The sequence below is a fragment of the Nematolebias whitei genome, chromosome 3, assembly GCF_014905685.2.
Source record: "Nematolebias whitei isolate Nwh7 chromosome 3, NemWhi1, whole genome shotgun sequence".
NCBI lineage: Eukaryota > Metazoa > Chordata > Actinopteri > Cyprinodontiformes > Rivulidae > Nematolebias > Nematolebias whitei.
In genome coordinates, this window is record NC_056500.1 from 58,413,259 (window position 1) to 58,426,249 (window position 12,991).

At 41.4% G+C, this 12,991-nt stretch overlaps 2 protein-coding genes across 2 annotated transcripts in view; one reads left to right on the forward strand and one right to left on the reverse strand.

Moving 5' to 3' along the window:
* Positions 1–2,042, forward strand: part of fryl (furry homolog, like) — a gene marked incomplete at its 5' end in the record, with an annotated part of 218,864 nt that extends 216,822 nt beyond the window's left edge. Inside the window, 1 exon segment of the mRNA XM_037674389.1 lies at positions 1,783–2,042. Within this exon segment, the coding sequence (XP_037530317.1) occupies positions 1,783–2,023 (241 nt within the window).
* A 2,479-nt stretch (positions 2,043–4,521) lies between these two features.
* zar1 (zygote arrest 1) lies at positions 4,522–5,878 on the reverse strand. Its single transcript, XM_037675057.1, has 4 exons — positions 5,230–5,878; positions 4,969–5,061; positions 4,765–4,839; positions 4,522–4,697 (listed from the first exon to the last, which is right to left on the reverse strand). Exons 1-4 carry the CDS (start codon positions 5,857–5,859, stop codon positions 4,554–4,556), a joined length of 942 nt encoding a protein of 313 aa, XP_037530985.1. The 5' UTR covers positions 5,860–5,878; the 3' UTR covers positions 4,522–4,553.
* Between the last annotated feature and the right edge of the window lie 7,113 nt (positions 5,879–12,991).

A 12,991-nucleotide genomic window follows, 5' to 3' on the forward strand; every position in this document is an offset into this window, starting at 1 on the left:
TTTACTGTAAGCTTTTTTATTTGTCTGAAATGTATCCGGCAACTCAAATCTCCACCCCTAAAGGTCCAAAGTCATAGTGCATTTTTATTTTTATTTTGATTATTAAAAATACAACAAGACGAGACATTGCCCAGTCTGTGGCGTGGCTGTTCCAGCCGCACCACATGCACCAGCTTGCGCACATGCTCCTGCCCAGCAGAGACACGGACCGCATGTCCCGTGGGGATCGTCTTCATATCCACCTTCAGCTGTGTGTGTATGTGCAGGGCTTCCGACACATCAGCAGTTGTGCGCACTCTGCAGAGCTGTCTGGAGACGCTCCTGTGCGTAAAGCGTGCACTGTCTGCAGGGTGCACAGCTGAAGGTGGATATGAAGATGCTCCCCGTGGGACATACGGTCTGCGTCTCCGTTGGGCAGGAACATGTGCGCTAGCTGGTGCATGTGGTGCAGCTGGAACAGCCACTCCACAGACTGGGCAACATCTCCTCTCGTATTTTTAATAAATAATCAAAATAAAAATGTACGATGACTTTGGACTTTTAGGAGCGGAGATTTGAGTTGCCAGATCCAAGCAAACAGTTGCCAGAACACAGCCTGTCAAAATGAGGGAGATCCCGGATCTTGTTCCGGCTCAAATTAACCACTGGACGTACTCATATTGTATAAAGAACGAAACTGTGCTGCTTTTAAAACTTTTCATATTGCTATAGTTTGAACAGCTTACAGACTAATTTCTGATTTATTAAATTGAAACGCTTGACATTGATCAGATTTATTGCCCACACTGAAAGCATTACTGTCATTTGTCACTTTATTATACACCCATCAAAGGTGGACATCTAGTCTCTGTCCATACGTTCTATGTCCAGAAACTTTGTCCTGTCAGGGCCTTAACTTCTGATCCACTCAGAGAAATGTAATGAAACTTCATACACATAATCACTAAACAGACTGCTGCATACACTTTTCATCACCAAGGTCAAGGTCTTTGCTCGTCTGCTATAGATTGCCGTTTGTTGACGAGCGTCTAATGTGTAGGGCATTAACAGAGTACTCAAGTCATCTACACATCGATTGCTAGGACATCTATCGAGGTTAAAAATTTAACATCGAGTATCCGTAGTAACGTCATATTATGTGACCACCGTATGACCGTAGGGGGCGGTGTTGCACTGTTGCAGGTCACAGAGTATGGTGGAACACCGAACCAGAACCAGCTTCGGTTTAAGTTTCGTTTTTGATGTGCTGCATGTTTCTTCACGTTTGCAGTTTAATAATAATAACTAATAGTTTAGTTTTCCTGTGACTTATTTGCAGTATGATGAATGGTAGGAGCATGATATACACTCCCAATGTTTTGTTGGTCTTTTTTTTGTAAATAATTACCTTTTTTTTGCAGTTTTATTTATTTATTTATTTTTGTATCTTGAGATCTATGACGTCATCAAATACTCGAGTTCTACTCGGGTTTTATTATGTTAATGTCGAGTTTAAAAATTATATACTCGTTCAACCCCTAATAATGTGCCATATGTAGTACTCATTTTTATTTTTTAAGCTAAATGAAGACGGTTTGGCAAAGGTTTGAAACATACAGTGGTGAATATTTTTAATTTAGTCATGTATAAAGCAGAGTTCTTTGTGTTTTACGGAAAAGTTGATCATGTTCTGCAGATGTTAAAACCCAACACCTTATGGGCAAAATGCAAAAAATAAACCTAAAATGTAAAACATCTAGGTATTAAGTTTAAAAAATGTTTTATTATTTGCTTCATCTTTAGGTCCTTGTGGCCTAACGACATCTTTGGAAACGAGACGGAGAACGCCGTTCACACTCTTCTGCACATCTACTTCCGCCACCAAACGCTGGGCCAGACGGGCTGTCTGGCGGTGGTGGGCCCAAGCAGGGACCTGTCTCAGGCAAGCAGCCGCCTCATGGAGCTCAACCTGCAGATCCGTGAGGCTCTGAGTCAGGCCCAGGCCTGCCAGACCCACAGCACCATGGTTAGCACTGGACTGTGATGCTGCAGGCTGGACCCAACTGGACAGATATACCTCCCCTCTACATGTGTCACATCAGCTGTGGGGGTTTGAGGGGGTGAGGAGAGACTCCACATACAAAGGGCTAAAGGATGCGTGGGAATACCGGACTATATTACCTGTATGAGTGCTTAAAGCTATCTTTTCCCCAACTAAGCCAACCTGTAAAATTCAGCTGCAATAAGTCGTGTGATGGTGTGTCTGAGAAGAGGAAAAACGGGACGCAGTGTGGTAACTTTTTCTTTTTGCTCCCCTCGGGTCCGGCTTATGAGCTGCTGTTGAAGCATGTCCAGCAGTCCCAGCGGGGCGTAACGTTTGAGGATACACCAAGATTCATAAGTAAATGCAGGAAAATCATGTTTAACATTTTCAAATGCATGCTCGAAAGAGAAGAGCACTGCAAAAATATTTTTGTTTTGGAGAAATTTATTTTTTATTAGAACTAACATGTTAGGTTGTAAATGTTAAGATATTTAACATGTAAAGAGGACTCTTGCCTTCAGGGAGTGTATAAAGACAAATGTTTGCTTTGTGAGGAGTCCTCTGCTACAGGTCAAAACTCACTCTAACCAAATAAGTAGATGCCTTCAGACTCTTGACTGTGTGATAAATGTTGGGAGAGCTGAGAAACGCTCACACACAAATGCATTTATTGCACACGAGTGCAGATTAGCTACGGCTCATTATGGAAGCGTAACTTATTTTACTCTGTATATATTTTAGAAAATGTATAGTGTTAAAGCAGTATTTTCCCCCCTGTACTTTTGTGTAATGAATGCACTGTTCATCCAGAATGGGATGCATGTATAAAGCTAATGTGATGAAAAAGTTGAAATCAGGTTCGAGTCATTTATGATCGATTTCATCCGTTATTCTGAAGCTGAAGTTTAAGTCGGCTCATTTTAGGACCACGCTTCTGTAGATGGCAGAGAAGTTTAACCTTCATTTCCTGCTGGACGCAGCAAAGCCTTGCCCATTTGCATTCCTTACCACCATGATCAGTTTCAAGATTTAGATTAAAGGTGTGTCACATGTTCGTCCTGCCGTGTTTTGATGTCATGAGGGGAAACTGCACTAAACTCTGAAAGGCCCTTCTTGCTGCTGTGACTGCAGGACACTTATGAACGCTAATTGGAAAGCACATCATGGCACATTACGGTCAACATTCATCTGGTACGAGTGTGTTCATTGATTTGGGAAATCAATGTAATCTTTTCCTTTTACACCCCAGCCTTCTCTGGATAAAATAAAAAGTTTAATCTTACAGGTCTTGTAATTATTCATGTGTAGACATCCTGGAGCAAGTCATGGCACCTGCAGCTTCACATTGCAGGGAAGTTTTAAAACTAAGGTATAAATACAGCTACTGTACAAACGTTTAATGCAACTGTGTTCATGCGAAAGCTGCCTTTAATGTTTTAGGGTCCCCATGATGACATGTCTCACTCCCCGACTACAAAGTTATAGCAGTTTTTTTTTTTTTTTTTTTTTTTTTAACTGAAAAATTACATGCAATTGTGTTATGCAAGAAGCAGAAGTTTAAGATCTTTCACTTTTAATACTAGTCCGGAAGCTTCGATGAAGTTACTCCAGCCTGCCATCACGTGCGAGGACCCCCAGACCAGTGGTTTCAGAGAAACACATTCATTTAACATGTCTCGGTGGCTTTCAAAGCTCAAAATACTTTACAGCAAAGACTAGATCCGGTTCCCTGGCACAATATTGTATGCCGTTCATTGTCAGGAGGGTGATCAGTCTATCGGGGAACTTAACAGCCACTGGCCAAAAGGATGGCCCAGCACAGAAGATCAGTATTATGGTTTACATTTCTGCAGGCCAGCGCCCACTTGTTCAGGGAGGAAGATGTTCACATCCTGGAGAGGGGAACAAATATTTAAAGAGTAAAAAAAAGCCTTTGAAAAGAACCCGTCCATTAAGGGACGAGGCCTTAGTGTCCAACTGTCCCTCTAATGCACTTACTGCTAGCATCACTCAGCCCTCTGAATAGCAAATGGCCAACAGGGCACCAACCATCGGTCGTTACGCTGATGGTCCTCCTGCATGTTAACTCTGCTGAACTGAGCTCAACTTTGAAACAGATTTGAGTTTGGTAATTATATCAATTCATTAAAGTTTTGAATATTCAGATTTGTCAGTTTTCAAAGTCATTACATGCATGGCTCCATTTAACATTTTTAAATTTGTCCTCAAGGCTACTCTTAATCTGGCACTTCACTCTTGATCAAGCTGCAGAACAAGACATTTTTATAAATTTGGATCAAAGTTCTTCAAGCTTCTGCACAGACACAGTAAAGTAATACACCAAGGACAAATGCAGGGAATCCATTTATTATGCACAAGATGTGCCAAGACTCAACACAAAACTGGCATAAAAAAGGAAGTTCTGAATCAAAAAAAAAAAAACTGACTTTGCCCCTGCTGGTCCCAGTTAGGCTGAAGAGACCAGCAGGGCTGGTGCAGATTGTGTTCAGGGCCAAGTTGAGGAGATGGCTCAGATGATGTATTTGAAGCTGAATGTGCTGTCGCAGGAGAGACGCTTGCCTTTGCATCTGCCACACAAGTCCTGCCTGTGGGGTCGCTTGGGGTCAACGTGCCGCTGCGTTAAGGCACAGCAGCAGCGTGCTTTGTTGCAAGTCTGAAGAACAAGAGCAGCACTTCAATTGTAGCATTTAAAGTTGAGGCAGCGAGAAAGAAGGGCTTACATAGCATGTGAGGTCTTCAACACGGTATGGGTTGAAACTTTTCTGGCATTTCCTGCAGAACTGTTTGAAGTAAACCTGGAACAGCACAAAGAAACGCAGAGCTGATCAGTGTAGGCTGCACTGAAGCTCAACCACAGCATTTTGAAAGGAGCAGCTCTTCAACAGCTTTAGAACAAGTCTCATGTGTACCTTGAAGTTCCTCACCTTGTTTGTGCCCTGAACGCACCACACGTACGCGCTCTCCCACCGCAGGTTGCACTCTCTGCAGTGATAATATCCATACTTCTGCTCCAGGAACTAAAGATCAGTTTGTTTAGGCTTGGTGACAGAATCAAGCTCCTCAGCTTAAAGCGGTCAAATCACGAGTTTGAGAAAACTGTAAAACACGCCGCTTAAAACCAGAACAGATTCCTGAGCCAACATTTAGGGTTCACCCAGTCTGACCCCGCGCGCCCGTCATCTCACCTGGAAGCGCACGCGCGCCTTGCCTTTGATCTCCTCTGCCGGCTGCGCGTCTTCTCCCTTCACGTGCGGTTTGGACTCGTGGTCCTGTTCGGTGTCCTCGTCCTGGACAGCCTGGGTGTCTTCTTCCTTGTCCTCGGCGGTCTGCAGGGACTCCGCGGCTGAATGGTCCACCTCTTTACCGTCACAGTCTTCAACCAAGAAGGACGTGACGCTCCGGTAAGCTATAGGGGAGTACACGGCGAGCGTGCGCGGGTAACGCACACCCCCCGCCGTCTTGGGGCTGCTGGGCGTCTCGGGCTCCGGCCTCCTCTTGCGCTGGAGGTCCCGCTTCATGGCCTGCAGGGTCCGGGGCCCGATGGAGCACTGCACCGAGGCGTCCCTCTTCGGGTTGACTTGCACAGACACATCCTTGGTGTTGTCCTTCCTCAGCCTCGGCGTGAGTTTGGGGTTGATCTGGGATAAAATGGACTTGAGCTGGGCGCGCTGGTGGTTGTTGAAGGCGTCAGACGAGTCTCCATAGTGGGAGAAGTAGTTTTTATATTTCCAGCCCGGGTCTCTGGCCCTGTATCTGTAAGGGTTGTACGATGAGTAGAAGCAGCTGTCTACTGGCTCCTCTCCATATGTTGCCATTTTGTTTAACCGTCCCGGTGTGGGTAACTATTTAAATAGATGAGCTGCACGCGCCGCCATCAGGACTAATTAGGGTCAGGTGTGGCTCAGCAGCAAACAGGAAGAGACTCGTGCTCAAACCTGGGAAATGATCACAAACTGCTGAAAATGAAATGGCCTGTTGGATAAAGACAGACATCCAACAAAGAGGGGTTTTGGAAGAATGTTGGTTAAGAGGAAGAAGTTTTAGGTGGATATGAATAGGCAATAATCAGAATAAGCTTTATTATCTTTGTAGTACAGTCGTCCGAAATATGGACATAGTGCATGAAGCTGCTGCACGGCCCTCTTATTCTTCAGAATAATATTTTGCTTAGATGAGAAAAGGGAAGAAAACATGAGGAGAGACGGTCTAAAAAAGATTCTCACACCATGTTCTAGACAGGGCACGAATTGAGCCATCAAACCTACCACATAACACATAAAAAGACATAATACATATAGAGTCAGAGTCAGAGTTTCTTTATTGTCATTCGCACCTCATGTGGTACATGTGGTGGAGCGAAATTATGTACGCAGGGTCCCAGTTACATCCAACAATAAAATGTATAAGAAAAACAGTAATAACATCTAAGATATGAACTAAGAAAAACATCAACTAAATATACACTAAGCACTCATAACATAAAACATTGAACATCAGCACAAACATGAACATGAGTATGTGAGCAGATGTGCACGCATGAACACATCAACATTAAAACAGATCAGCAGCAACATGAAACAGATCAGCAGCAACATGATATGGTTTTTCACAGTGATTATTCTAGTTAGAGATTCATGAGTCTAACAGCCTCAGGGTAGAAGCTGTTCCTCAGTCTAGTGGTTCTACACTTAATGCTCCTTAACCTCCTTCCTGAGGGGAGTGGGGCAAAAAGTGTGTGTGCTGGGTGAGTGGGGTCCTTCATGATGCAGGTGGCCCTCTTCCTGCATCTGGAGGTGTAGATGTCTGTGATGGTGGGGAGACTGACTCCAACATCTTCTGTGCAGCCTTCACCACTCTCTGCAAAGCTTTTCTTTCTGCAGCTGTGCAGCCTCCATGCCACACGTTGATGCTGGAGCACAGGATGCTCTCCACTGCACACCTGTAGAAGGAGGTGAGGACTGAGCTTCCCAGACCAGCTCGCCTCAGTCGTCTGAGGAAGTAGAGTCTCTGATGAGCTTTCTTGATCAGGCTGGTGGTGTTGTTGCTCCAGCTGAGGTTGTTGTTCATGTGTACACCCTTATACTATAATAAGTTAAGATTTAGCATTAATACATTTATCCAACTGTATTGTGGTGTCTAAGACCAGTTTAGACATGAATATATTAGACCTAAAACAAAGCAATAAAATATGCAGTGAATATTTATAAGTTTTTGCAGAAGGCTTTAAAACTACACAAACAAACTACCACAAATTCACTCATTCTAAAATGTTGGACAGACTGCTTGATTATAGAATAAAATCATGATCACAATTATTAAAAGTCATTAATAACTGTGTTTGGAAACATTGCAGTAATAGCACCTAAATAAACTGGATTACCTTGAATGAAAATTATCTAATAGCTATATTTTAGGGCCCTGTGAACTCCCCCCCTCTTTTTTTATTTTTCAAAAGTGTGCTTTATGATGTAACCACATTTTAACTACATTGTCCGCCCAATTTTTTTGAGTAAAGATGCAATTTCCTGCATTCAGGTGTATTTTAAGAGTTGTTAAACATCTACGTTTACCTACATTTGTGAACACAATTCAATAACTATTTTAGTGAGCAACAAGAAGCAGAGGGAGAAGAGGGAATTCAAGAATGTAGGACTGAGGGTGACAACTCTAAATGTGGGACAATGACAGGCAAAAATAGAGAGCTGGCTGACATGATGCAGAGAAGGAAGGTAGATGTTTTATGTGTCCAAGAGACCAAGTGGAAGGGCAGGAAGGCTCACAGCAATGGAGCAGAGTTCAAACTGTTTTGCCATGTTGTGGGAGATCACGGGAGATCCGGCCCTTCCTGTTCCTGATCTCGCGTCGTATAACAGACTGGCCAACACTGTAAACTGTAACCTTCTCCTGCCTTGATTTAATATAACTGATAAAACTGAATTCACGTTTCCTTGATTTATTAATAGTGTGAGTTGCCGCTTCTGAGGGACGTCCAAGCCGGGGGGACAGCGTGAGCTGGGGGTGGACCTGGGGTCCGAGAAGAAACTTGAGGCCCACGGCTAGCAATAGCTGGCTGCAGTGGCTCGAGGCTCGCAGTCAGCTCCTGTTGTAACAGCTTGGTACTATAACGCCGGTCTCCCATCTTTAGAAGTGGTAGCTCGTTTCTTATTGTTTAATGGTGACACAGCGGCAAGTAACCGAGTCTGCGTGGACTGTACGAGCCGACTATTAACATCTCATGAGGTAAGCAGGAAACCTGTTAAATCAAATTTCTGCGTGTCTCTTAAGCACTGACAGGCTGCTCTGTTTTCAGTCCTGTGCTCGCAGTTTAGTGAACTGAAAGGCTGTAGAACGTTACGGTATAATATGTGATTTCGAAAATGTCATTATCAGACGTAAAAGTTTATACATGTGTTTTTTTTTTTCTCTCTCTCTCTTTCGCTGCGGCGCACGGGGGAGTGGGACGGAAACGTTAGCAACATCGCTAACCAGAAGTGGTCCGAGAGCCTTATAAACACGCAAAACGCTAATTCTTCCCCCCCAAAAAAGAATCGTTCGGTTGATTTAAAACCCTGTACATAAACTTTAGTTTGATTATAAATAAAATTAAATAAACGGCGTGACTGAAGGTTTGAAGCCCCCCGTTTATTTTAATGATTTGACTTTTATGTCTTGAACAATATTAAAACCCTTCACGGGTCTCTGGAGCAGTGCTGAACTGGAAAAACTACTGTGACTGCTTTTTAGTACTGTTAACTATAACGCCATTAGTAAAACGGCATGGATAGATGGCTGTAAAGTAAATCCCCCCACACACACACACACACACCCTCCCTCCTCTACAGGTGTTCCCAGATAGAGAATTGAGGACCTAAATCAGGCAGATGGAACAAACAGGGGAGTGTCCCAGAATGAGTATGGTTTAGTGGAGCAAAATAGCTTTGAACATATCCCTCTACATATATTCATAATGTATCAGTCCAGAGTGACATTTGAAGAAATGTGTAATTAACAAAAGTTATTCCAATATTTACAGTTGATGGTAGACGTGGGTTTGACAATGCCGAATGATATCAGTGGTCCTCCAGGGGTACCAACTGCTTAAAATTGGGTTTGTTCAAAAATGAGATAGTTATGTTGAGAGCAATATTTGGTGGGTAACAGTCAATCATCAAATGATGATTTCAATTCAATTCAAAAATACTTTATTAATCCCAGAGGGAAATTATATGTTGTGGTAACTCATCATCCTGGTTTCATTAATGAGTTGTTACAGATGCTGATGGCTGTGGGCAGGAAGGATTTCAAATAAATCATCATCCCTGGCAATAATAGGATTAAATTAAACAATTACAGATTACAGAAGCAGTATATAGTAGTGATGTTTGTTGCTTTATGGAAAAGTTTTACATTGTAAATTACATTTATTTTCTAAATTTATGGTGTTTAGGTAGGATTCATATTGGGGGTAGATTGGTTATTTTGAGTAATGGGGTACGATTAGTGCAGATGGAAAATTAACACTACAAATGTCTCTGTGAGATACAAATTTATTTTGTTTTGGGTATAATTTAGAGGAGATATAGAGAAATAATCAGGAATGACACAATTCATTATTTGAAGTAACGACAATTGATTCTTCTATAATGTAGATTAGCAAAATTTTAGAGGTTGTTTTGGATAATAAATTCAACTGGAATATTGTATAAAATAAAATGAGCAATAACTTTGCGGGATATTTGACTTCTAAATCACTTAAAATGTTCAGTGACAGAGTTAAAGACAGATTAAATCAAATCTATAGCAGTGTTTCATCTCAGGTAAGATTTTTACAAGTGCTAACAGAGTTGGGATACATTATTTTTAACTTATTTTTTAACGGATACTAACAGAAAATATAATAATGAATTTTAACAACTACTAACATGATTTAAGACATCTCATTTTCAGAGTAATGTTGCATACTGCTTACTGATGACATGTAAAATTTGGCACATAGAGAAAAGAGAAAAACAAAGTGTTGCTGATGAAACGCTAAATGATTGTGATGGCTCAATTCAGAAAAACTTAACAGGGATAGAATGATGAACTCTGTTTCCTCTGGCTGGCTGCCAACTGGGCGGGGCCATGTGCTGTTGTATCTCTTATCACCTGTTCAGGTTATTCCAGCCGGAGAAGCTCCAGGAAGTGTGAACACTCACTCGAGCAGTGTCTCTGGATGAGGGGTCACCTGTGTGCGTTTGTGATCAACGTTCTCGGAGGGGTGTCAGATAAGTATAACCCTGCTAATGAAATCTGCCTGTTGTGTTTGCTGTTGTTTTGCGTTGTTTGTGTGCCCTTCTCCTCAGAAGTGTCAAGCGAGCATTGTGGTCCCTCAACAGGATGAATGCCAGACATCGTCCAGCCTACCAGATGTTGGAGGAAATGCCCCTGATGAGGGGGAATGGAGTGGCGAAAGGTGGCGTGCCAGAGGGGAAAAGTCACCGGTTCTACTCCCTGGGCTAAGAACATCACACATCAAATGAGGGTGTTATCATTTATCAGGACAGGAGGGTGTTTTTAGATTCATACTAATCTAGCTGAGAGTTTATTGACATCATTGACATCAAATTACAGTTACCAGAAAAGTAAAAGGTTTCTGTTTTCTATTTTTGCTTTTTCATATAGGTGGAGAGGTGTTTAAAATATATTTTTAGCCAATCAAAAGCTTTGAAACTGTGAACTTGCTGTTTTTATTATAGTTGTAGCTAGGAGTTTTAATTAATGCAAATTGATGACAGATATACTAGTTTTTTTATTTTTACATGTACTGAAATTATTATCAAACACTGTTTTTAACAGTACAAATATTTATATGTTGTGGTTACAATGCTAATCAATTAATACTGTGATTATATGTGAAGCTAAGGTCGGGGTGATTTGGCTTGGGGGGTTTTGAACCATTCATTTGAACAACTATTATGGATAAAAAGCAATATTTTGAAAGTAGAGTTGCTAATTTCCTATCTGTTAATTAATTCCGAAACGGATGATTTGAATGTGAGGGGAGGAAATTACAATTTTTATTTGAGACTAAAATGTTTTTTTAGAGTGTACCTCTTGGTGTTATACCTAACTGGTCCTTCCTAGTAGTGGGACACAACCGAACAGGAAGGAAGTCAAACACGGGTGATTCACAGATAATATAAGGTTAAGATGTTGGTACGGGCACTTTAGAATTGTGTTTGATTTGAACATTAAACTCAGCATTAATTGGATGACAGGTCTTCTCAAACTACTTTGTGAGATAAGATGATTGATTAATTATGGGGTGCTAATGGGGTGGGTTAAATAGTAACATTTACAGTTTATTTACAGTATTATGGGGTGATATGGTGATTTTTCTCTTAAATTAACATGGTTGAACAAGATAATTTTGTATGCTACATATTTAATTATTACTTTTGTTGATTACTTAATGATTTTATTAATTGATAAGTAATTAATGTTTGAGGGCATGGCTAGAAATGTTTTTGTTGTAGTAAGTTTTGAGAGCAGATAATGATGAAATAATGCCACTAGATGGTAGAATTGCGTTGATTTAATAAGATTCTAGGATTGTATGAAATAATGAATTTTTTCACAGCTGATCTGTGTTAGTGCCATGACAAGGGACTAGAGACCAGGAGTGGGTTTGATAATTACAGACAAGGACAGGGGTATTTGAATATAGGTTTTCCAGGGGGTAAACTTGTTAATTTTGCAATCTAAATTGGGATTAAATTGAGGGGTGGTTGAATGGGTGAATAGATTTTGTTGATAAATTGGTAGTATGTTTTTATATCAGACCACCAGGGGGAGTTGGGAGGTTCTGTTATTTATATACAACATGCGAACACATTAATGTTTAAATCAGTTTTATTCACACAAACACATTTTCTGCTGTGACAGGCTAAAAATACCAGCAGTGCTCTGTGCAGATATATTGGGTATTGCATGATTGAAGGGAAAAGAGGCACAGAGTTTTTTCTTCCTTTCCAGATGGACAAAATGGACCATTCCTGTGGAAGTACCTTGGAGTCTAAGAGAGAAGAATCATGGTCTACACAGTGATTAACATCCCTAGATCAGAATGCTTTTCTTGCATTAGAACGCCTTTGCAATCCTTAAATCTTATATTTTACTACTGATTTAGACAATGTTAGATATTTCCATAATGTCATGCATCAATTCAATTTTTCAATTCAGTTTATTTATATAGCACCAAATCACAACAAAGTTGTCTCAGGGCACTTTACAGAAACATTCACATACAAAACAAAGCAGATTAGTAAAGTTCTCTATCTAAGGAATCCAACAGACAAGTTGAATCTTGGCTTCGTTGCAGTCTCCCATCCTGAGCAAGCACAATGGCAACAGTGGAAATAAAAAACTCCCTTTTAAAAGGAAGAAACCAGGACAAGCGGCCATCTGCTTTGACCGGCTGGTTTGAGAGGACAGGAAGGAGAGACAAACGAACACAGAATGGTAGGTCCAGGTATAGGTCCGGGTGCACACGTCTATAGCCGTCAGCTCTGGTGTTTCATTTGACCTGAGGGGGACAGGTCACACGTCACACGCTGGAAGGCGCCCTCCGCGCACAAGAAGTAATTTACATTCAACCAGAGAAAAAGTGATTAATTGCTTGCATTTTCTGGCGGAATTGAACTGGGAGTTTTTTTCGAGGAAACCCTCTGGATCCCTCAAACCAGGGGTAGTTGTTAGTATTTTATCTATACTGACCCTGGGTTTTTGATCTGCTCAGAGATGGGATTATAATGAAATTATGACCTGGTTCTGACTGGTATAAACAGGGCCAGCAACTCTAAAAATCACGTAGAAAGGCTTTTGTCTCATTTTGTCACTGTCTCATTTTTTCCTTACACATCACACTAGATAAGAGCCACTGAGATCACACTTAGCCACTCCTCC